At 46.3% G+C, this 24,566-nt stretch overlaps 1 protein-coding gene across 1 annotated transcript in view; it reads left to right on the forward strand.

Annotated features, from left to right (window-relative positions):
- LOC124001293 (usherin-like) overlaps positions 1 to 24,566 on the forward strand; it is a 471,917-nt gene that overhangs the window by 386,448 nt on the left and 60,903 nt on the right. Inside the window, 2 exon segments of the mRNA XM_046307964.1 lie at positions 13,202 to 13,309; positions 13,771 to 13,954. Of these exon segments, the coding sequence (XP_046163920.1) occupies positions 13,202 to 13,309; positions 13,771 to 13,954 (292 nt within the window).

The following is a 24,566-nucleotide window of genomic DNA, read 5'->3' on the forward strand; positions in this document are numbered from 1 at the left end:
GGGGACAGAGAAGGAGGATAGGGGACAGAGAGGGAGGAGAGGGGACAGAGAGGGAGGAGGGGAGACAGAGAGGGAGGAGAGGATACAGAGAGGGAGGAGAGGGTGAGATGGAAGAGTGTGTCTCTTAAAGTCAGAGGAGAGGAGGAGTGTTCCTTCCAACAGTGATAAGGTTCTCACACTGCAGCTCTGCACACGCTAGAGTGTCTGTTTTGGGGAAGAAGGTTAAAGTTGGAGGGGGAAGAGAAGAGAGGGGGAGAGGATTAGGGTAGAGAGATTAGGGGGAATAGGGGGAGAGGAGAGGGGTATGAGAGAGAGGCTAAGGGAAAGGGTTAGGGTGGAGGAGAGGGGTATGAGAGAGAGGCTAAAGGAAAGGGTTAGGGTGGAGGAGAGGGGTATGAGAGAGAGGCTAAAGGAAAGGGTTAGGGTGGAGGAGAGGGGTATGATAGAGAGGCTAAAGGAAAGGGTTAGGGTGGAGGAGAGGGGTATAAGAGAGAGGCTAAGGGAAAGGGTTAGGGTGGAGGAGAGGGGTATGAGAGAGAGGCTAAGGAAAAGGGTTAGGGTGGAGGAGAGGGGTATGAGAGAGAGGCTAAGGGAAAGGGTTAGGGTGGAGGAGAGGGGTATGAGAGAGAGGCTAAGGGAAAGGGTGGAGGAGAGGGGTATGAGAGAGAGGCTAAGGGAAAGGGTTAGGGTGGAGGAGAGGGGTATGAGAGAGAGGCTAAGGGAAAGGGTTAGGGCGGAGGTGAGGGGTATGAGAGAGAGGCTAAGGGAAAGGGTGGAGTATAGGGGTATGAGAGAGAGGCTAAGGGAAAGGGTTAGGGTGAAGGAGAGGGGTATGAGAGAGAGGCTAAGGGAAAGGGGGGGTGGAGGAGAGGAGTATGAGAGAGAGGCTAAGGGAAAGTGTTAGGGTAGAGGAGAGGGGTATGAGAGAGAGGCTAAGGGAAAGGGTTAGGGTGGAGGAGAGGGGTATGAGAGAGAGGCTAAAGGAAAGGGTTAGGGTGGAGGAGAGGGGTATGAAAGAGAGGCTAAGGGAAAGGGTTAGGGTGGAGGAGAGGGGTATGAGAGAGAGGCTAAGGGAAAGGGTGGAGGAGGGTATGAGAGGAGAGGGGGAAAGGGTGGAGGAGAGGGGTATGAGAGAGGCTAAGGGAAAGGGTGGAGGAGAGGGTAAGGGAAAGGGTGGAGGAGGGGTAGAGAGAGAGGCTAAGGGAAAGGGTGGAGGAGATGAGAGAGAGGCTAAGAGAGGAGGGGTATGAGGGAAAAAGGGTGGAGGAGAGGGGTATGAGAGAGAGGCTAAGGGAAAGGGTGGAGGAGAGGGGTATGAGAGAGAGGCTAAGGGAAAGGGTGGAGGAGAGGGGTATGAGAGAGAGGCTAAGGGAAAGGGTGGAGGAGAGGGGTATGAGAGAGGGGCTAAGGGAAAGGGTGGAGGTGAGGGGTATGAGAGAGAGGCTAAGGGAAAGGGTGGAGGAGAGGGTACAGAGAAAAGGCAATGTAATTTATTTAACCTTTATTTTCAAAGGGAATATAAAAATAAATCTATTTAATCTTTTTTTAACTTGGCAAGTCAGTTAAGAACAAATTCTTATTTTCAATGACAGACTAGAACTACCTTGTTCAGGAGCAGTACAACAGATATTTACCTTGTCAGCTCAGGGATTCAATCTAGAAACCTTTCAGTTACTGGCCCAACACTCTAACCACCTGCCGCCCCATTGAGAACTACATCTCTTTTTCAAATGCACTCTGTATAATTAAACATAAATATACACAGTATGCACAACAACAACAAAAATAATAATGATATTTTTAAAAAATAAAAAAAATATTTAAAAAAAATATATATATATACATTGGGGAAAAAAGTATTTAATCAGTCACCAATTGGGCAAGCTCTCCCACTTAAAAAGATGAGAGAGGCCTGTAATTTTCATCATAGGTACACCTACAAACAAGCAAGATTTCTGGCTCTCACAGACCTGTAACTTCTTCTTTAAGAGGCTCCTCTGTCCTCCACTCGTCACCTGTATTAATGGCACCTGTTTGAACTTGTTATCAGTATAAAAGACACCTGTCCACAACCTCAAACAGTCACACACCAAACTCCACTATGGCTAAGACCAAAGAGCTGTCAAAGGACACCAGAAACAAAATTGTAGACCTGCACCAGGCTGGGAAGACTGAATCTGCAATAGGTAAGCAGCTTGGTTTGAAGAAATCAACTGTGGGAGCAATTATTAGGAAATGGAAGACATACAAGACCACTGATAATCTCCCTCGATCTGGGGCTCCACGCAAGATCTCACCCCGTGGGGTCAAATGATCACAAGAACGGTTAGCAAAAATCCCAGAACCACACAGGGGGACCTAGTGAATGACCTGCAGTGAGCTGGGACCAAAGTAACAAAGCCTACCATCAGTAACACACTACGCCGCCAGGGACTCAAATCCTGCAGTGCCAGACGTGTCCCCCGGCCCGTCTGAAGTTTGGTAGAGAGCATTTGGATGATCCCGAAGAAGATTGGGAGAATGTCATATGGTCAGATGAAACCAAAATATTACTTTTTGGTAAAAACTCAACTCGTCGTATTTGGAGGACAAAGAATGCTGAGTTGCATCCAAAGAACACCATACCTACTGTGAAGCATGGGGGTGGAAACATCATGCTTTGGGGCTGTTTTTCTGCAAAGGGACCAGGACGACTGATCTGTGTAAAGGAAAGAATGAATGGGGCCATGTATGGTGAGATTTTGAGTGAAAACCTCCTTCCATCAGCAAGGGCATTGAAGATGAAACGTGGCTGGGTCTTTCAGCATGACAATGATCCCAAACACACCACCCGGGCAACGAAGCGGTGGCTTCGTAAGAAGCATTTCAAGGTCCTGGAGTGGCCTAGCCAATCTAGCAGTTTGGAAGCTCACTGGTTTCCTTGGTTAATCCTGAGAGCAGTCAGGAGTTTGGGATAAAAGGGGGCAGTTTGGAAGCTCACTGGTTTCCCTGGTTAATCCTGAGAGCAGTCAGGAGTTTGGGATATAAGGGTCAATTTGGAAGCTCACTGGTTTCCCTGGTTAATCCTAAAAGCAGTCAGGAGTTTGGGATATAAGGGGGCAGTTTGGAAGCTCACTGGTTTCCCTGGGTAATCCTGAGAGTTTGGGGAGTTCCGGCCTCTCCTCTGGAACGCTCTGCTTTCTGGAGATATTTCCCAGTAACACTCCACAGAGAATGCTGAGAGCACTGGGATAAGACCAGGATTTGCCAAAACTGGTCACTGTGTGTGTTTGTGTCAGGATTTGGCAAAGCTGGCAATAGCAAGCCCATTGGGTTTGTCTTGTGTGTGTGGCAGTGCTGGCGTTGAGAGTGTAGATGCTGTGCATGTTTAAGGGCTGGCGAGTGGCTTATTATGCCAGGCAGTCCCGGTGCGGTGTTAGGCCAGTATGCCAGGGTGTGGATATGAGAGTGTGTGTGTTTAGTGGTGCCGTGATGTGCAAGCACTGAGATTGGTGGTGGAGAAGTGTTACAACTCCCAGAGACGCCACTGTCCCTCGGCGAGCGACCGGGAAACCCTGTCTGTCTCATCAGCCAATCTCTCTCTCTCTAGACGACATCCTGTCTACATCTCTGTCTGTCTCTCTCTCTCCAGACGACATCCTGTCTACGTCTCTGTCTGTCTTTCTCTCTAGACGACATCCTGTCTACATCTCTGTCTGTCTCTCTCTCTCCAGACGACATCCTGTCTACATCTCTGTCTGTCTTTCTCCCTCTAGACAACATCCTGTCTACGTCTCTGTCTGTCTTTCTCCCTCTAGATGACATCCTGTCTACATCTCTCTTTATATATTTTTATTTATTTAACTAGGCAAGTCAGTTAAGAACAAATTCTTATTTTCATTGACGGCCTAGGAACAGTGGGTTAACTGCCTTGTCAGCTCAGGGATTCAATGTAGCAACCTTTCGGTTACTGGCCAAGCGCTCTAACCACTAGGCTACATGCTGGTTACTGGCCAAGCGCTCTAACCACTAGGCTACATGCTGGTTACTGGCCAAGCGCTCTAACCACTAGGCTACATGGGTTACTACATGCCACTAGGCTACATGCTGGTTACTGGCCAAGCGCTCTAACCACTAGGCTACATGCTGGTTACTGGCCAAGCGCTCTAACCACTAGGCTACCTGCTGGTTACTGGCCAAGCGCTCTAACCACTAGGCTACATGCTGGTTACTGGCCAAGCGCTCTAACCACTAGGCTACATGCTGGTTACTGGCCAAGCGCTCTAACCACTAGGCTACATGCTGGTTACTGGCCAAGCGCTCTAACCACTAGGCTACCTGCTGGTTACTGGCCAAGCGCTCTAACCACTAGGCTACATGCCGCCCTATTGGTGACATTACTAAAACGAACCATACATTTCCCATTCATATTTTTTTATTAAATAATCTGCTGTATTTCGATGCAAATGTTGTGTCACGACACTGGATGTAGTAACCTCTGCACCAGTGTAAAACAATAACAGAGAGTTGACAAACATCAAATGTGATATAAAAGAACTGTCTGTTAAATAGGTGGCTGTGGAGAGGGGTAGTATTATTCTTTGTGTCCTACGGCTGAGCAGTGTGTGAGTGTGTGTGTCCTTAACATAAACCTCAGAACAGTGTGTGTGTGATTGCTAGAGGGGCATCCTACGAAGCAAACTAGATCTATTCAGGGTTTTCTAAAGCTAACCAGCTTCAGTTAGCTTCACATTCCAGCTCAGACTTCATCCGTTCTACGACGGTGGATATTTGCTCGTCTGCCTGGCGCCAACTCTAGCAGGCTTGTAACTGCGAGTGCATGTCAAACACCGAACTCTTCATTGAGACAACGCTGAAACATCAACCCGTGGGCGAGTCAGAGACACATTTTAATTTGTGCCGACATCAAAATTAAAGAAAAGATATCTTGCAAATTCAGAAGCGTATGGTGTGAAATAGGCTTTTAAAAGTGTCGTCTTTATTTTGTTACTTATTGTTAATGTAATTTCTAGTTTTGCTTTGCTGTGCTTTTCAATGCACAAACACCTTTTTTCCATCTCCTATCAATATACAGAACCAGTCAAAAGTTTGGACACACCGATTCATTCAAGGGTTTTTCTTTATTTTGACTATTTTCTACATTGTAGAATAATAATAATATACATCATAACTATTAAATAACACATATGGAATCATGTAGTAACCAAAACAGTGTTAAACAAATCAAAATATATTTTATATTTGATGTTCTTCAAAGTAGTCACCCTTTGTCTTGAAGACAGCTTTGCAATATACAATGTGGAAAATAGTCCAAATAAAGAAAAACCCAGGAATGAGAAGGTATGTCCAAACTTTTGACTGGTACTGTAGATTTTTTATTAAGTCATACAAAATAGTTATATTGTGTGTAGTTTAAAATGCATTTTGTCATTACTAAATGTGTAATGTGATATATTTTAACATTTTAAAAAATTACACACAAAAACAAAACATTTGACTAAATAAATATTTAATCAGTCGTCTTCCTCAAATGAAGGGGACGATGACGCAATCGTTGCATGAGGGTGAGAATCTGATTGCATTAGACCTCAGCTCAGTCATTTCATTCAGGGTAAATGGAGTTAGCCCTGAGTTAGCCTGCCCCAGAGTAGGTTAGTTCTGAAATTGCTATAGAAATGTACCTGGCTAAAAGGTGAGCCACATTCGTATGACCAGTTATCCTGAGTTGAACTCAGAGTTGAGCAAAGTTACCTCACGAAATCCTTCAACCTTATTCGCAGGATACCCCTCAGGTCACTGGTGACACGTTCACACACCCATATACACCCACTGTGTGACACGTTCACACACCCATATACACCCACTGTGTGTGACACGTTCACACACCCATATACACCCACTGTGTGACACGTTCACACACCCATATACACCCACTGTGTGTGACACGTTCACACACCCATATACACCCACTGTGTGACACGTTCACACACCCATATATACCCACTGTGTGTGACACGTTCACACACCCATATACACCCACTGTGTGTGACACGTTCACACACCCATATACATCCACTGTGTGACACGTTCACACACCCATATATACCCACTGTGTGTGACACGTTCACACACCCATATACACCCACTGTGTGTGACACGTTCACACACCCATATACACCCACTGTGTGACACGTTCACACACCCATATACACCCACTGTGTGTGACACGTTCACACACCCATATACACCCACTGTGTGTGACACGTTCACACACCCATATACACCCACTGTGTGTGACACGTTCACACACCCATATACACCCACTGTGTGTGACACGTTCACACACCCATATACACCCACTGTGTGTGACACGTTCACACACCCATATACACCCACTGTGTGACCGTGTGCAAAGTACCACAAAGACTCTGTCTCCTTTTCCTTTGTTATTGTCATGAATAATAGCTAAATAAATGACAGAAGTTATTAGTCTGTTTTAAAGTGACACCCCAGGGGTTATAAGGAGAGAAGAAAGAGCAAGTTGGAGAAGGGAGGGGTAGATGGATGAAGAAACGTTTTACATGAAATATGACAGAAATAATTGGCCTGCTTCTCATGTTTAATGTTTAATATGACATCATTCATTTTCCCTTTCACAATGTTAGAACACATGGCTCAGACCGAGAGTCAAATGTATCACTCTTCGTGTGAATGATAGACATATTCTATCTCTTTAAAATCATCCAGAGATTATTTTTTGTAAAGAAAATACGGGCAGTTAAAATAAAAAAAGAATCTGTTCAAATTGTTCCATAAGGATGGAATGAAATGTTGTTCAATTAAGGTTAGTATTTTAAGGTCAGTAGTAAGGTTAGTATTTTAAGGTTAGTATTAAGGTTAGTATTTTAAGGTTAGTATTAAGGTTAGTATTTTAAGGTTAGTATTAAGGTTAGTATTTTAAGGTCAGTAGTAAGGTTAGTATTTTAAGGTCAGTAGTAAGGTTAGTATTTTAAGGTTAGTATTAAGGTTAGTATTTTAAGGTTAGTATTAAGGTTAGTATTTTAAGGTTAGTATTAAGGTTAGTATTTTAAGGTTAGTATTAAGGTTAGTATTTTAAGGTCAGTAGTAAGGTTAGTATTTTAAGGTTAGTATTAAGGTTAGTATTTTAAGGTTAGTATTAAGGTTAGTATTTTAAGGTCAGTAGTAAGGTTAGTATTTTATTTGCACGTATATGAGTATTTGTATTTATTTATTTATTTATTTCACCTTTAATTAACCAGGTAGGCAAGTTGAGAACAAGTTCTCATTTACAATTGCGACCTGGCAAGTATGAAATACACACTTTTATTATACAATATAGAAATGATCACTGTTGAATTAAGAGAGGAGAAAAAAGTGCCAAATGATGATAAGTATTGATAAGTATTGCTATCAGTGGTGTGTATGAGTTATTGCTCACAATTATATAGATTATATTATTAATCATGTGTTTAATTGGGTGTTTGTAAGAGCATTATTCATGAATTACAATAGAGAACATTCTCTTTCATTTCTGCTTCCTCCTCTGAATGCCCCAGCCGCACTGTTTCACATTCATGTATTTTATATGAAGATGTTTATATGATGCTGGATATTTAGCTTGTATGAAGATATTTCAAGGCCTAGATTGGGATGTAATAAATTCATTGTAACCCTGGAGAAGAGGAAGAGACGTGTTGATCAGAAAGTATTCACACGTGTGTAGTGTTGTAGTTACAATTTAGAGGATTACATACATAATTCAGTCAACAAAATTAAGGCTATCATTTAAATTAATTTCAACTATGCTATTTGATATACAGGACCTCTAAATATAATGTTAAAAATATATAAGTTAAATAATAGGGCTTAAATAGATATCTGAACAAAATATTGCCTTCATGCTGACAGAGTGAGATAAATTGAATCTGTAGTTTTAGGGAGACTGCGGTTGCTCCTCTGCCTTTGTGATTTTTCCCACTGCTACCTCGGAACAGGTAGCCTTTGTGATTTTTCCCACTGCTACCTCGGAACAGGTAGCCTTTGTGATTTTTCCCACTGCTACCTCGGAACAGGTACCCTTTGTGTTTGATGAGGTCACAGAGGAAGACTGATGCTGCTAAATGTTGCTGAGACAGATTTAACACAGAGAAAAGGATAAAGAGAGAGAGGTGAAGGGGGATTAGGGGACACTCAGCATTGAGACCCCCAAATTCCCTCTCCCCATCCCCCTGTTTGTTCCCTTCCCCTCACCCTGGTTTTATCCCAGATTATGCGAGCGGAAGAAGGGCAGAGGGGTGGGGGAGAGGGCGTGTATGTGCGTTTATGTCCGTGTGTGTGTATAAACCTGATCTGGTGAAGTACGTTAGGGGTCCTCCCATAATTCTCCAGACAAGACAGACAGACAGACAGACAGACAGACAGACAGACAGACAGACAGACAGACAGACAGACAGACAGGCAGGCAGGCAGGCAGGCAGGCAGGCAGGCAGGCAGGCAGGCAGGCAGGCAGGCAGGCAGGCAGACAGACAGACAGACAGACAGACAGACAGACAGACAGACAGACAGACAGACAGACAGACAGACAGACAGACAGACAGACAGACAGACAGAACAGGACATTAAGGAGTTTCTGACAGGAAGTGAACTCTTAATTATTTAGAGGTGTTATCAATGCTGCAGGAAAACATAGTCCCTCTTTCTCTCTCTCTTGCTCTATCTATAACTCTCTTCCTGCTCCTTTCTGCTATCTGCTCTTCTCGCTCTCCTTCCCACTATCTTTTACTCATTTGATGATATAAACAGAAATATAATGGCTTCAATCCTTCTTTTCTCACTCATTAAAATAGATGTTTTTATTGTATCATTGTTTACTGTTATTTAGCAGTTAACAGAAGCAAGAAGCCTCTCTTCTCTTTCTGTTCCTCTCTCTCTCTTCGTCTCAGGTATGTGAGGTAAGGGACATGGGGGCCTATAGTGCAGTCATCATGCTCTCAAATTGTCTAATGCAAACAGGGAATGGCAGCTTGTCAATAAAATTATTTTCTACATGTTATTACCGCACACCTCCCCCCTACTGGACACCACAATATGGGTGACAGTTACGGTGTTGTTTCACTTCCTGTTAGCGCGCACTGCAAATGGGCTGGCCAGAACTCCCTGGGCCACCTGCCTGACTGTTAAAATGAAGGAACTTTTCTCCCTGTATCTTACTTTATTTATTTATTTTAGATGGGACGTCGGCCATCTTTTCAGCAGGGCAACAGTGTCCCCTTGAGGTGTTGTGTGGAAGTCGTTCTAGGAGAGCGGGGATCCAACGGATAGAGTGTGTTTCTATGTGTGTATGTGGGACGGGAGGCACACGCTGGAATGATTTAGTATTTGTCATTAAAAAACAACAGAATGAAGGGTTGCTGCCTGTGTTCAACAGTCATTAATTGAGTCTCAGCTTTGGGACGAAAAATGTCTGATAAATGAATAGACGTAGCGGATATGAAACATTACACTGATCTTCTTCTGATTTAGATTTACACCTTCCCACGGCTTGGTTATATACCTGAGACGGTTTTATTTCCTATTGTGTTAATCAGTCAATTAAATATGTGTAAAAATGTACTTTTAGATTCATAAACTCACAACATTGCTGAATGATGTGGTAGAGAGTAATATTTATATTCTTATGTGTAGTTCACCATCTCCTAGAACTGGTGACACATGGATACAAACAATTGCTCAGAATTGCAAGAAATGGCATCACATTAATGTTGTTAACAATGCTAGAATACACACTCTGACACACACAATGCTTTTGCTTCCATTGTGTAGTGAAGCCTTACTGGTGCCGGTCTGATGCTGTCCCTAGCGTTTTTAGTATGCTTGACAGAGTTCTTCATTTAACCCAAACCCAGCAGAACGTTGTGGGAACATTGATCTAGGGTTGGGTTAAGTAGGGAGGGCTGTGTAGCATGTTAACTAGCCTGGCCGATGGAAGGAAGGAAGCCGTTTAAACTACATGACTGGGGGGCGTGCAGGCATTTATCCTGCTGCAAACCACACTGCCTGGCCCTGTAGGGACACTGTTCTCTCTGGCACTTCTGCATTTCAACTATACATTCTTATTCCATGTGTTTCAGTTGGCTTCTGTTGACTGCAATACAACAGTAAGAAATATGATACAATACAATGTATTTGTATGGATGGAAGAAAGACATTATATTTCTGTTTATATCCTCATACCCAATAAATATATCCGTTTTATTGTCTGCATGTATTCATTTAGTTAGTTTTATCAAGTCATTATTGTAAATAATTTTTACATGATATTGCTCCATTTTTAAATTAGCTGGTTATTTTAATATATGCTGTAAAATTATTACTTCAGTTACTTAAATTTAGAATCTAAACATGAATTTAAATTTGAATGTTAATTTGTTAATCACATCATTTTAAAGGCAACAATTTTACACGATCAGATTCAATAATATAAGTCATTCTATTTCAAATGTTCATTTAATTTGTGCTGAATTTGAACATGTTTGGCCCTGACCCTTTTAAAGAGGAAGGCTATAGAGTATATCGAAATGAATCTACAGAACAGAGTGACAGACAGACAAACAGGGATGTACAGCCTGTACATCAATAAATCATCAGGGCTGTGCTATAACGTTAATGCATACAGAGGTATTAGAATTAGAATAGATCACATGTCATTACAGTGTGGTTCCTATCCTGTGTCACCACTCATCATTATTGAGTTAAGACATGCATAATTTAACATGGAGCGCTATGGATCCTTCCTCACTCAGATGGAGATGGGAGGCTGCCCAGATTATAGGGCCATGTATATGGGCCCCTCTCTCTTTCTCTTCCCATCTCTTCTTTCTGTCTCTGTCTCTCTTCCCATCTCTTCTTTCTGTCTCTGTCTCTCTTCCCATCTCTTCTTTCTGTCTCTGTCTCTCTTCCCATCTCTTCTTTCTGTCTCTGTCTCTCTTCCCATCTCTTCTTTCTGTCTCTGTCTCTCTTCCTATCTCTTCTTTCTGTCTCTGTCTCTCTTCCATCTTCTTCTTTCTGTCTCTCTTCCCATCTCTTCTTTCTGTCTCTGTCTCTCTTCCCATCTCTTCTTTCTGTCTCTGTCCCATCTCTTCTTTCTGTCTCTGTCTCTCTTCTCTCTTCTTTCTGTCTCTGTCTCTCTTCCCATCTCTTCTTTCTGTCTCTCTTCCCATCTCTTCTTTCTGTCTCTGTCTTCCCATCTCTTCTTTCTGTCTCTGTCTCTCTTCCTGTCTCTGTCTCTCTCCCATTCTTTCTGTCTCTGTCTCTCTTCCCATCTCTTCTTTCTGTCTCTGTCTCTCTTCTTTCTGTCTCTCTCTTCTCTTCTTTCTGTCTCTGTCTCTTCCCATCTTTCTTTCTGTCTCTGTCTCTCTTCCATCTCTTCTTTCTGTCTCTGTCTCTGTCTCTCTTCCCATCTCTTCTTTCTGTCTCTTCTCTCTCTCCCATCTCTTCTTTCTGTCTCTGTCTCTCTTCCCATCTCTTCTTTCTGTCTCTGTCTCTCTTCCCATCTCTTCTTTCTGTCTCTGTCTCTCTTCTCATCTCTTCTTTCTGTCTCTGTCTCTCTTCCCATCTCTTCTTTCTGTCTCTGTCTCTCTTCCCATCTCTTCTTTCTGTCTCTGTCTCTCTTCCCATCATCTCTTCTTTCTGTCTCTGTCTCTCTTCCCATCTCTTCTTTCTGTCTGTCTCTCTTCCCATCTCTTCTTTCTGTCTCTGTCTCTCTTCCCATCTCTTCTTTCTGTCTCTGTCTCTCTTCCCATCTCTTCTTTCTGTCTCTGTCTCTCTTCCCATCTCTTCTTTCTGTCTCTGTCTCTCTTCCTATCTCTTTCTTTCTGTCTCTGTCTCTCTTCCCATCTCTTCTTTCTGTCTGTCTCTCTTCCCATCTCTTCTTTCTGTCTCTGTCTCTCTTCCTATCTCTTCTTTCTGTCTCTGTCTCTCTTCTCATCTCTTCTTTCTGTCTCTGTCTCTCTTCCCATCTCTTCTTTCTGTCTCTGTCTCTCTTCCCATCTCTTCTTTCTGTCTCTGTCTCTCTTTCCCATCTCTTCTTTCTGTCTCTTCCCATCTCTTCTTTCTGTCTCTCTTCTCATCTCTTCTTTCTGTCTCTGTCTCTCTTCCCATCTCTTCTTTCTGTCTCTGTCTCTCTTCCCATCTCTTCTTTCTGTCTCTGTCTCTCTTCCTATCTCTTCTTTCTGTCTCTGTCTCTCTTCTCATCTCTTCTTTCTGTCTCTGTCTCTCTTCCCATCTCTTCTTTCTGTCTCTGTCTCTCTTCCCATCTCTTCTTTCTGTCTGTCTCTCTTCCCATCTCTTCTTTCTGTCTCTGTCTCTCTTCCTATCTCTTCTTTCTGTCTCTGTCTCTCTTCCCATCTCTTCTTTCTGTCTCTGTCTCTCTTCCTATCTCTTCTTTCTGTCTCTGTCTCTCTTCTCATCTCTTCTTTCTGTCTCTGTCTCTCTTCCCATCTCTTATTTCTGTCTCTGTCTCTCTTCCCATCTCTTCTTTCTGTCTGTCTCTCTTCCCATCTCTTCTTTATGTCTCTGTCTCTCTTCCCATCTCTTCTTTCTGTCTCTGTCTCTCTTCCCATCTCTTCTTTCTGTCTCTGTCTCTCTTCTCATCTCTTCTTTCTGTCTCTGTCTCTCTTCCCATCTCTCTTCTTTCTGTCTCTGTCTCTCTTCCCTTCTCTTCTTTCTGTCTCTGTCTCTCTTCCCATCTCTTCTTTCTGTCTCTGTCTCTCTTCCCATCTCTTCTTTCTGTCTCTGTCTCTCTTCCCATCTCTTCTTTCTGTCTCTGTCTCTCTTCTCATCTCTTCTTTCTGTCTCTGTCTCTCTTCCCATCTCTTCTTTCTGTCTCTGTCTCTCTTCCCATCTCTTCTTTCTGTCTGTCTCTCTTCCCATCTCTTCTTTCTGTCTCTGTCTCTCTTCCCATCTCTTCTTTCTGTCTCTGTCTCTCTTCCCATCTCTTCTTTCTGTCTCTGTCTCTCTTCCCTTCTCTTCTTTCTGTCTCTGTCTCTCTTCCCATCTCTTCTTTCTGCCTCATTTCTATCACGCTCTACTCTTCTCTTTCACTCAAGTAATTTGAACGTGTGGACAGTATAGGTGTGTAAGTCTGTTTGTCTCTCTTCCCACGTTGTGTGTGTTGTTTCAGGTCTGCAGCCTCACTCTGACTACAGCTTTGTGTTGGTGGCCTGTACAGCGGTGGGCTGTGGAGCTAGTCAGCCATCTACAGGACGCACTCTGCAAGATGCTCCCACAGGTACACACTCTCACATACACACTCACACACACAACAATAAACATTTTCAGTTTCCATTTTTGTTTGTTGATTTGTTAATGTTACATCATAAAACATTCTCTCTCTCTCTCTCTCTCTGTCTCCCTCTCCCTCTCTCTCTCTTTACCCCTCTCTCTGTCTCCTTCTCTCTCTCTCTCTCTCTCTCTCTCTCTTCTCTGTCTCTCTCTCTCTCTCTCTCTCTCTCTGTCTCTCTTCCCATCTCTCTCTGTCTCTCTCTCCCACTCTCTCTCTCTCTTCCCACCTCTCTCTCCCTCTCTCTTTACCCCTCTCTCTCTCCCTCTGTCTCTCTTTCTCCCTCTCTCTTTCTCTCCCTCTACCTCTCTCCCCCTCTCTCTCTCCATTATCTCTTTCTCCCTCTCCCCTTCTCCCCCTCTCTCCCCCTCACCCCCTCTCTCCTTCTCTCCCTCTCTCCCTGTGTCTAGGAGTGTGGTCCAGCCCTAGACATGTGGTGGTAAACTCTACAGCAGTAGAGCTGTACTGGGACCAGCCCTTACACCCTAACGGACATGTGGCCAGCTACCGTCTACTCCGAGACGGTTTGACTGTGTTCGCTGGAGACAGCCAGGATAACAACTACACGGACACACAACTGCAGCCCAACACCAGGTATTGGACCACACACATCTACACACACACACACACACACAAACACACACACACACACACACACACACACACACACACACACACACACACACACACACACACACACACACACACACACACACACACACACACACACACACACACACACACACACACACACACACACACACACACACACACACACACACACACACACACACACACACAGCTCAGGTATAGCAACTACACAAACCTAACAACTCATGAACCCCCTAACCATGGCTGACTAAAGCCAACTTCCTCCTCCCATGTCCATTCCCATCTAACCACCAAAGCAGATAAAAGCTACTGACTAGGGTTATCTCTGTTGTATTGTTGTGTCTTAGTAATACACAAAAACACTGTAGAGCTCCAATCCAGCTGAAAGTATATGGATATGTCCTCCACTGTGATGTCTGCTCAGTGTGTCAGGATGTCCTCCACTGTGATGTCTGCTCAGTGTGTCAGGATGTCCTCCACTGTGATGTCTGCTCAGTGTGTCAGGATGTCCTCCACTGTGATGTGTGTCAGGATGTCCTCCACTGTGATGTCTGCTCAGTGTGTCAGGATGTCCTCCACTGTGATGTCTGCTCAGTGTGTCAGGATGTCCTCCACTGTGATGTGTGTCAGGATGTCCTCCACTGTGATGTCTGCTCAGTGTGTCAGGATGTCCTCCACTGTGATGTCTGCTCAGTGTGTCAGGATGTCCTCCACTGTGATGTCTGCTCAGTGTGTCAGGATGCCCTCCACTGTGATGTCTGCTCAGTGTGTCAGGATGCCCTCCACTGTGATGTCTGCTCAGTGTGTCAGGATGCCCTCCACTGTGATGCCTGCTCTGTGTGTCAGGATGCCCTCCACTGTGATGTCTGCTCAGTGTGTCAGGATGCCCTCCACTGTGATGCCTGCTCTGTGTGTCAGGATGCCCTCCACTGTGATGCCTGCTCTGTGTGTCAGGATGCCCTCCACTATGATGTCTGCTCTGTGTATCAGGACTATGATGTCTGCTCTGTGTCAGGATGCCCTCCACTATGATGTCTGCTCTGTGTCAGGATGCCCTCCACTATGATGTCTGCTCTGTGTGTCAGGATGCCCTCCACTATTATGTCTGCTCTGTGTGTCAGGATGCCCTCCACTATGATGTCTGCTCTGTGTGTCAGGATGCCCTCCACTATGATGTCTGCTCTGTGTCAGGATGCCCTCCACTATGATGTCTGCTCTGTGTGTCAGGATGCCCTCCACTATGATGTCTGCTCTGTGTGTCAGGATGCCCTCCACTATGATGTCTGCTCTGTGTGTCAGGATGCCCTCCACTATGATGTCTGCTCTGTGCGTCAGGATGCCCTCCGCTATGATGTCTGCTCTGTGTGTCAGGATGCCCTCCACTATGATGTCTGCTCTGTGTGTCAGGATGCCCTCCACTATGATGTCTGCTCTGTGTCAGGATGCCCTCCACTATGATATCTTCTCTGTGTGTCAGGATGCCCTCCACTATGATGTCTGCTCTGTGTGTCAGGATGCCCTCCACTATGATGTCTGCTCTGTGTGTCAGGATGCCCTCCACTATGATGTCTGCTCTGTGTCAGGATGCCCTCCACTATGATGTCTTCTCTGTGTGTCAGGATGCCATCCACTATGATGTCTGCTCTGTGTATCAGGGTCATGATAATAAAGCCTATCCTATCAGTCCAGCTATGTTATTCTCTCTCTCTCTCTCTCTCTCTCTCTCTCTCTCTCTCTCTCTGCTCTCCACTATGATGTCTCTCTGTGCACGCTCACTCATTCTATCTGTCTTTGTCTCAGGTCTCACCTGTGTTTGTGTAATTGAATGATTCAATATTTGACTGCTGTGTGACTGAGTTCAGTTAAATTCTGTTCCATTATGGAGCTGGAGATCAGTCTGAGTTTAGTTCAAATGTAGTTTCATTATGGAGCTAGAGATCAGTCTGAGTTTAGTTCCAATGTAGTTTCATTATGAAGCTAGAGATCAGTCTGAGTTTAGTTCAAATGTAGTTTCATTATGGAGCAAGAGATCAGTCTGAGTTTAGTTCAAATGTAGTTTCATTATGGAGCTAGAGATCAGTCTGAGTTTAGTTAAAATTCTGTTCCATTATGGAGCAAGAGATCTGTCTGAGCTCTTCAGTTAAATTTAGTTTATTTGTGGAGCTGGAGATCAGTCTGAGTTTAGTTAAATTTAGTTTAATTGACATGACATTAACTGTCACGTTGCTCTCCAATATATTAGTTATTTTTCCCTGTCTGAGAGCTCTTCTCTGGAGTTGACATTGACTAGATGATGAGGAGAACTGTATAGACAGGCAAATACAACAATGTGTTCAGTACCTACTGTATGGGAGAATACACACATCTCACAATAATGCCACAGCGAAAGATCAGTCAAGGGTTTATGTTTGCAAGAACAGTTGTGTATTTGACATATTTTTCCTCCTCCTATCCTCTCCTCCCCCCTCTTATCCTCTTCCCCCCCTCCTATCCTCTTCCTCCCCCCTCCTATCCCTCTCCCTCCCCCTCTTATCCTCTTCTGTTTGTTGACCTCCCATCCTCTGGGAGAAGAGACATGTGTGACTAAATGTTTTCCTGCTCCTATCCCCCCTCTTATCCTCTTCCCCATCCCTCATCCCTCTGTTTGTTGACCTCCCATCCTCTGGGAGAAGAGACATGTGTGACTAAATGTTTTCCTCCTCCTATCCTCTCCTCCCCCCTCTTATCCTCTTCCCCATCCCTCATCCCTCTGTTTGTTGACCTCCCATCCTCTGGGAGAAGAGACATGTGTGACTAAATGTTTTCCTCCTCCTATCCTCTCCTCCCCCTCTTATCCTCTTCCCCATCCCTCATCCTTCTGTTTGTTGACCTCCCATCCTCTGGGAGAAGAGACATGTGTGACTAAATGTTTTCCTGCTCCTATCCTCTCCTCCCCCTCTTATCCTCTTCCCCATCTCTCATCCTTCTGTTTGTTGACATCCCATCCTCTGGGAGAAGAGACATGTGTGACTAAATGTTTTCCTCCTCCTCTCCTCCCCCCTCTTATCCTCTTCCCCATCCCTCATCCCTCTGTTTGTTGACCTCCCATCCTCTGGGAGAAGAGACATGTGTGACTAAATGTTTTCCTCCTCCTATCCTCTCCTCCCCCTCTTATCCTCTTCCCCATCCCTCATCCCTCTGTTTGTTGACCTCCCATCCTCTGGGAGAAGAGACATGTGTGACTAAATGTTTTCCTGCTCCTATCCCCCCCCTCTTATCCTCTTCCCCATCCCTCATCCCTCTGTTTGTTGACCTCCCATCCTCTGGGAGAAGAGACATGTGTGACTAAATGTTTTCCTCCTCCTATCCTCTCCTCCCCCTCTTATCCTCTTCCCCATCCCTCATCCCTCTGTTTGTTGACCTCCCATCCTCTGGGAGAAGAGACATGTGTGACTAAATGTTTTCCTCCTCCTATCCTCTCCTCCCCCTCTTATCCTCTTCCCCATCCCTCATCCTTCTGTTTGTTGACCTCCCATCCTCTGGGAGAAGAGACATGTGTGACTAAATGTTTTCCTCTCCTATCCTCTCCTCCCCCTCTTATCCTCTTCCCCATCCCTCTCCCTCTGTTTGTTGACCTCCCATCCTCTGGGAGAAGAGACATGTGTGACTAAATGTTTTCCTCCTCCTATCCCTCCCCCCCCTCTTATCCTCTTCCCCATCCCTCATCCCTCTGTTTGTTGACCTCCCATCCTCTGGGAGAAGAGACATGTGTGACTAAATGTTTTCCTCCTCCTATCCTCTCCTCCCCCTCTTATCCTCTTCCCCATCCCTCATCCCTCTGTTTGTTGACCTCCCATCCTCTGGGAGAAGAGACATGTGTGACTAAATGTTTTCCTCCTCCTATCCTCTCCTCCCCCTCTTATCCTCTTCCCCATCCCTCATCCCTCTGTTTGTTGACCTCCCATCCTCTGGGAGAAGAGACATGTGTGACTAAATGTTTTCCTCCTCCTATCCTCTCCTCCCCCCTCTTATCCTCTTCCCCATCCCTCATCCCTCTGTTTGTTGACCTCCCATCCTCTGGGAGAAGAGACATGTGTGACTAAATGTTTTCCTCCTCCTATCCTCTCCTCCCCCTCTTATCCTCTTCCCCATCCCTCATCCCTCTGTTTGTTGACCTCCCATCCTCTGGGAGAAGAGACATGTGTGACTAAATGTTTTCCTCCTCCTATCCTCTCCTCCCCCTCTTATCCTCTTCCCCATCCCTCATCCCTCTGTTTGTTGACCTCCCATCCTCTGGGAGAAGAGACATGTGTGACTAAATGTTTTCCTCCTCCTATCCTCTCCTCCCCCTCTTATCCTCTTCCCCATCCCTCATCCCTCTGTTTGTTGACCTCCCATCCTCTGGGAGAAGAGACATGTGTGACTAAATGTTTTCCTCCTCCTATCCTCTCCTCCCCCTCTTATCCTCTTCCCCATCCCTCATCCCTCTGTTTGTTGACCTCCCATCCTCTGGGAGAAGAGACATGTGTGACTAAATGTTTTCCTCCTCCTATCCTCTCCTCCCCCTCTTATCCTCTTCCCCATCCCTCATCCCTCTGTTTGTTGACCTCCCATCCTCTGGGAGAAGAGACATGTGTGACTAAATGTTTTCCTCCTCCTATCCTCTCCTCCCCCTCTTATCCTCTTCCCCATCCCTCATCCCTCTGTTTGTTGACCTCCCATCCTCTGGGAGAAGAGACATGTGTGACTAAATGTTTTCCTCCTCCTATCCTCTCCTCCCCCTCTTATCCTCTTCCCCATCCCTCATCCCTCTGTTTGTTGACCTCCCATCCTCTGGGAGAAGAGACATGTGTGACTAAATGTTTTCCTCCTCCTATCCTCTCCTCCCCCCTCTTATCCTCTTCCCCATCCCTCATCCCTCTGTTTGTTGACCTCCCATCCTCTGGGAGAAGAGACATGTGTGACTAAATGTTTTCCTCCTCCTATCCTCTCCTCCCCCTCTTATCCTCTTCCCCATCCCTCATCCCTCTGTTTGTTGACCTCCCATCCTCTGGGAGAAGAGACATGTGTGACTAAATGTTTTCCTCCTCCTATCCTCTCCTCCCCCCTCTTATCCTCTTCCCCATCCCTCATCCCTCTGTTTGTTGACCTCCCATCCTCTGGGAGAAGAGACATGTGTGACTAAATGTTTTCCTCCTCCTATCCTCTCCTCCCCCCCTCTTATCCTCTTCCCCATCCCTCATCCCTCTGTTTGTTGACCTCCCATCCTCTGGGAGAAGAGACATGTGTGACTAAATGTTTTCCTCCTCCTATCCTCTCCCCCCCCTCTTATCCTCTTCCCCATCCCTCATCCCTCTGTTTGTTGACCTCCCATCCTCTGGGAGAAGAGACATGTGTGACTAAATGTTTTCCTCCTCCTATCCTCTCCTCCCCCTCTTATCCTCTTCCCCATCCCTCATCCCTCTGTTTGTTGACCTCCCATCCTCTGGGAGAAGAGACATGTGTGACTAAATGTTTTCCTCCTCCTATCCTCTCCTCCCCCTCTTATCCTCTTCCCCATCCCTCATCCCTCTGTTTGTTGACCTCCCATCCTCTGGGAGAAGAGACATGTGTGACTAAATGTTTTCCTCCTCCTATCCTCTCCTCCCCCTCTTATCCTCTTCCCCATCCCTCATCCCTCTGTTTGTTGACCTCCCATCCTCTGGGAGAAGAGACATGTGTGACTAAATGTTTTCCTCCTCCTATCCTCTCCTCCCCCCTCTTATCCTCTTCCCCATCCCTCATCCCTCTGTTTGTTGACCTCCCATCCTCTGGGAGAAGAGACATGTGTGACTAAATGTTTTCCTCCTCCTATCCTCTCCCCCCCTCTTATCCTCTTCCCCATCCCTCATCCCTCTGTTTGTTGACCTCCCATCCTCTGGGAGAAGAGACATGTGTGACTAAATGTTTTCCTCCTCCTATCCTCTCCCCCTCTTATCCTCTTCCCCATCCCTCATCCCTCTGTTTGTTGACCTCCCATCCTCTGGGAGAAGAGACATGTGTGACTAAATGTTTTCCTCCTCCTATCCTCCCTCCCCCCTCTTATCCTCTTCCCCATCCCTCATCCCTCTGTTTGTTGACCTCCCATCCTCTGGGAGAAGAGACATGTGTGACTAAATGTTTTCCTCCTCCTATCCTCTCCTCCCCCTCTTATCCTCTTCCCCATCCCTCATCCCTCTGTTTGTTGACCTCCCATCCTCTGGGAGAAGAGACATGTGTGACTAAATGTTTTCCTCCTCCTATCCTCTCCTCCCCCTCTTATCCTCTTCCCCATCCCTCATCCCTCTGTTTGTTGACCTCCCATCCTCTGGGAGAAGAGACATGTGTGACTAAATGTTTTCCTGCTCCTATCCTCTCCTCCCCCCTCTTATCCTCTTCCCCATCCCTCATCCCTCTGTTTGTTGACCTCCCATCCTCTGGGAGAAGAGACATGTGTGACTAAATGTTTTCCTCCTCCTATCCTCTCCTCCCCCCTCTTATCCTCTTCCCCATCCCTCATCCCTCTGTTTGTTGACCTCCCATCCTCTGGGAGAAGAGACATGTGTGACTAAATGTTTTCCTCCTCCTATCCTCCCCCCCCCTCTTATCCTCTTCCCCATCCCTCATCCCTCTGTTTGTTGACCTCCCATCCTCTGGGAGAAGAGACATGTGTGACTAAATGTTTTCCTCCTCCTATCCTCTCCTCCCCCTCTTATCCTCTTCCCCATCCCTCATCCCTCTGTTTGTTGACCTCCCATCCTCTGGGAGAAGAGACATGTGTGACTAAATGTTTTCCTCCTCCTATCCTCTCCTCCCCCTCTTATCCTCTTCCCCATCCCTCATCCCTCTGTTTGTTGACCTCCCATCCTCTGGGAGAAGAGACATGTGTGACTAAATGTTTTCCTCCTCCTATCCTCTCCTCCCCCTCTTATCCTCTTCCCCATCCCTCATCCCTCTGTTTGTTGACCTCCCATCCTCTGGGAGAAGAGACATGTGTGACTAAATGTTTTCCTCCTCCTATCCTCTCCTCCCCCTCTTATCCTCTTCCCCATCCCTCATCCCTCTGTTTGTTGACCTCCCATCCTCTGGGAGAAGAGACATGTGTGACTAAATGTTTTCCTCCTCCTATCCTCTCCTCCCCCTCTTATCCTCTTCCCCATCCCTCATCCCTCTGTTTGTTGACCTCCCATCCTCTGGGAGAAGAGACATGTGTGACTAAATGTTTTCCTGCTCCTATCCTCTCCTCCCCCTCTTATCCTCTTCCCCATCCCTCATCCCTCTGTTTGTTGACCTCCCATCCTCTGGGAGAAGAGACATGTGTGACTAAATGTTTTCCTGCTCCTATCCTCTCCTCCCCCTCTTATCCTCTTCCCCATCCCTCATCCCTCTGTTTGTTGACCTCCCATCCTCTGGGAGAAGAGACATGTGTGACTAAATGTTTTCCTCCTCCTACCCCCTCCCCCTCTTATCCTCTTCCCCATCCCTCATCCCTCTGTTTGTTGACCTCCCATCCTCTGGGAGAAGAGACATGTGTGACTAAATGTTTTCCTCCTCCTATCCTCTCCTCCCCCTCTTATCCTCTTCCCCATCCCTCATCCCTCTGTTTGTTGACCTCCCATCCTCTGGGAGAAGAGACATGTGTGACTAAATGTTTTCCTGCTCCTATCCTCTCCTCCCCCTCTTATCCTCTTCCCCATCCCTCATCCCTCTGTTTGTTGACCTCCCATCCTCTGGGAGAAGAGACATGTGTGACTAAATGTTTTCCTCCTCCTATCCTCTCCTCCCCCTCTTATCCTCTTCCCCATCCCTCATCCCTCTGTTTGTTGACCTCCCATCCTCTGGGAGAAGAGACATGTGTGACTAAATGTTTTCCTCCTCCTATCCTCTCCTCCCCCTCTTATCCTCTTCCCCATCCCTCATCCCTCTGTTTGTTGACCTCCCATCCTCTGGGAGAAGAGACATGTGTGACTAAATGTTTTCCTCCTCCTATCCTCTCCTCCCCCCTCTTATCCTCTTCCCCATCCCTCATCCCTCTGTTTGTTGACCTCCCATCCTCTGGGAGAAGAGACATGTGTGACTAAATGTTTTCCTCCTCCTATCCCCCCCCCCTCTTATCCTCTTCCCCATCCCTCATCCCTCTGTTTGTTGACCTCCCATCCTCTGGGAGAAGAGACATGTGTGACTAAATGTTTTCCTCCTCCTATCCTCTCCTCCCCCCTCTTATCCTCTTCCCCATCCCTCATCCCTCTGTTTGTTGACCTCCCATCCTCTGGGAGAAGAGACATGTGTGACTAAATGTTTTCCTGCTCCTATCCTCTCCTCCCCCCTCTTATCCTCTTCCCCATCCCTCATCCCTCTGTTTGTTGACCTCCCATCCTCTGGGAGAAGAGACATGTGTGACTAAATGTTTTCCTCCTCCTATCCTCTCCTCCCCCTCTTATCCTCTTCCCCATCCCTCATCCCTCTGTTTGTTGACCTCCCATCCTCTGGGAGAAGAGACATGTGTGACTAAATGTTTTACTCCTCCTCCTCCCCCCCCCTCTTATCCTCTTCCCCATCCCTCATCCCTCTGTTTGTTGACCTCCCATCCTCTGGGAGAAGAGACATGTGTGACTAAATGTTTTCCTCCTCCTATCCCCCCCCCTCTTATCCTCTTCCCCATCCCTCATCCCTCTGTTTGTTGACCTCCCATCCTCTGGGAGAAGAGACATGTGTGACTAAATGTTTTCCTCCTCCTATCCTCTCCTCCCCCCTCTTATCCTCTTCCCCATCCCTCATCCCTCTGTTTGTTGACCTCCCATCCTCTGGGAGAAGAGACATGTGTGACTAAATGTTTTCCTGCTCCTATCCTCTCCTCCCCCCCTCTTATCCTCTTCCCCATCCCTCATCCTTCTGTTTGTTGACCTCCCATCCTCTGGGAGAAGAGACATGTGTGACTAAATGTTTTCCTCCTCCTATCCTCTCCTCCCCCTCTTATCCTCTTCCCCATCCCTCATCCCTCTGTTTGTTGACCTACCATCCTCTGGGAGAAGAGACATGTGTGACTAAATGTTTTCCTGCTCCTATCCTCTCCTCCCCCTCATCCTCTTCCCCATCCCTCATCCCTCTGTTTGTTGACCTCCCATCCTCTGGGAGAAGAGACATGTGTGACTAAATGTTTTCCTCCTCCTATCCTCTCCTCCCCCTCTTATCCTCTTCCCCATCCCTCATCCCTCTGTTTGTTGACCTCCCATCCTCTGGGAGAAGAGACATGTGTGACTAAATGTTTTCCTCCTCCTATCCTCTCCTCCCCCCCTCTTATCCTCTTCCCCATCCCTCATCCTTCTGTTTGTTGACCTCCCATCCTCTGGGAGAAGAGACATGTGTGACTAAATGTTTTCCTGCTCCTATCCTCTCCTCCCCCCTCTTATCCTCTTCCCCATCCCTCATCCTTCTGTTTGTTGACCTCCCATCCTCTGGGAGAAGAGACATGTGTGACTAAATGTTTTCCTCCTCCTATCCCCCCCCCCTCTTATCCTCTTCCCCATCCCTCATCCCTCTGTTTGTTGACGTCCCATCATCTGGGAGAAGAGACATGTGTGACTAAATGTTTTCCTCCTCCTATCCTCCACCCCCCCTCTTATCCTCTTCCCCATCCCTCATCCCTCTGTTTGTTGACCTCCCATCCTCTGGGAGAAGAGACATGTGTGACTAAATGTTTTCCTAACTCCTGATAACACACACACACTTTGTAATTCCAGGTAACCTGCAAGGAGGCATTCCTGTCCCATCCTCTCTCCCCTTTTCTAAAATGTTCCCATTCCCCCTCTCTTCTCTTCCTCTTTCCCTCTCTCCCTTTCTTCTCTTGATTTAGCCGTGCACCGTGCGTGCGTGTTTGTGTAAAGTGGTCTGCTCGATGGTCATTGATTATTTATGACAATGTTGATTAGCTGTCACTTACCTCACCAGAGAAGGAAGTGTCTGTGATGACTGGGATATTAACCTCTCCCCCCAGTCAGCCCCCTCGGGAACTCACACACATATACACTCACACATTTCACTTTACCAATATCGTTGGAAAAGTGCTGCTTTCTCCCTGAACTGTGCTACTATAAACTCTCTCTATATTTACTGTCTCCCTCCATCCCTCCCCACCTCCCTCCATCCCTCGCTCTCCCTCCTCTCTCTCTCTCCCTCCCCTCTCTCTCTCTCTCTCTCTCTCTCTCTCTCTCTCTCCCTCTCTCTCTCTCTCTCTCTCTCTCTCTCTCTCTCTCTCTCTCTCTCTCTCTCTCTCTCTCTCTCTCCCCTCTCTCTCCCTCTCTCTCCCTCTCTCTCTCCCTCTCTCTCCCTCTCTCTCTCTCTCTCTCTCTCTCTCTCTCTCTCTCTCTCTCTCTCTCTCTCTCTCTCTCTCTCTCTCTCTCTCTCTCTCTCTCTCTCTCTCTCTCTCTCTCTCTCTCTCCTCTCTCTCTCTCTCCCTTCTCCCCCTCATCTCTCTCTCTCTCTCTCTCTCTATTTCTCTCTCCTCTCTTTCTCTCTCTCGCTCTTCTCTCTCTCTCTCTCTCCCTCTCTCTCCCTCCCTCCCTCCTCTCTGTGTGATATTATTGCAGTATCTATATGA

This window comes from Oncorhynchus gorbuscha, linkage group LG17 (genome assembly GCF_021184085.1).
Source record: "Oncorhynchus gorbuscha isolate QuinsamMale2020 ecotype Even-year linkage group LG17, OgorEven_v1.0, whole genome shotgun sequence".
Taxonomy (NCBI): domain Eukaryota; kingdom Metazoa; phylum Chordata; class Actinopteri; order Salmoniformes; family Salmonidae; genus Oncorhynchus; species Oncorhynchus gorbuscha.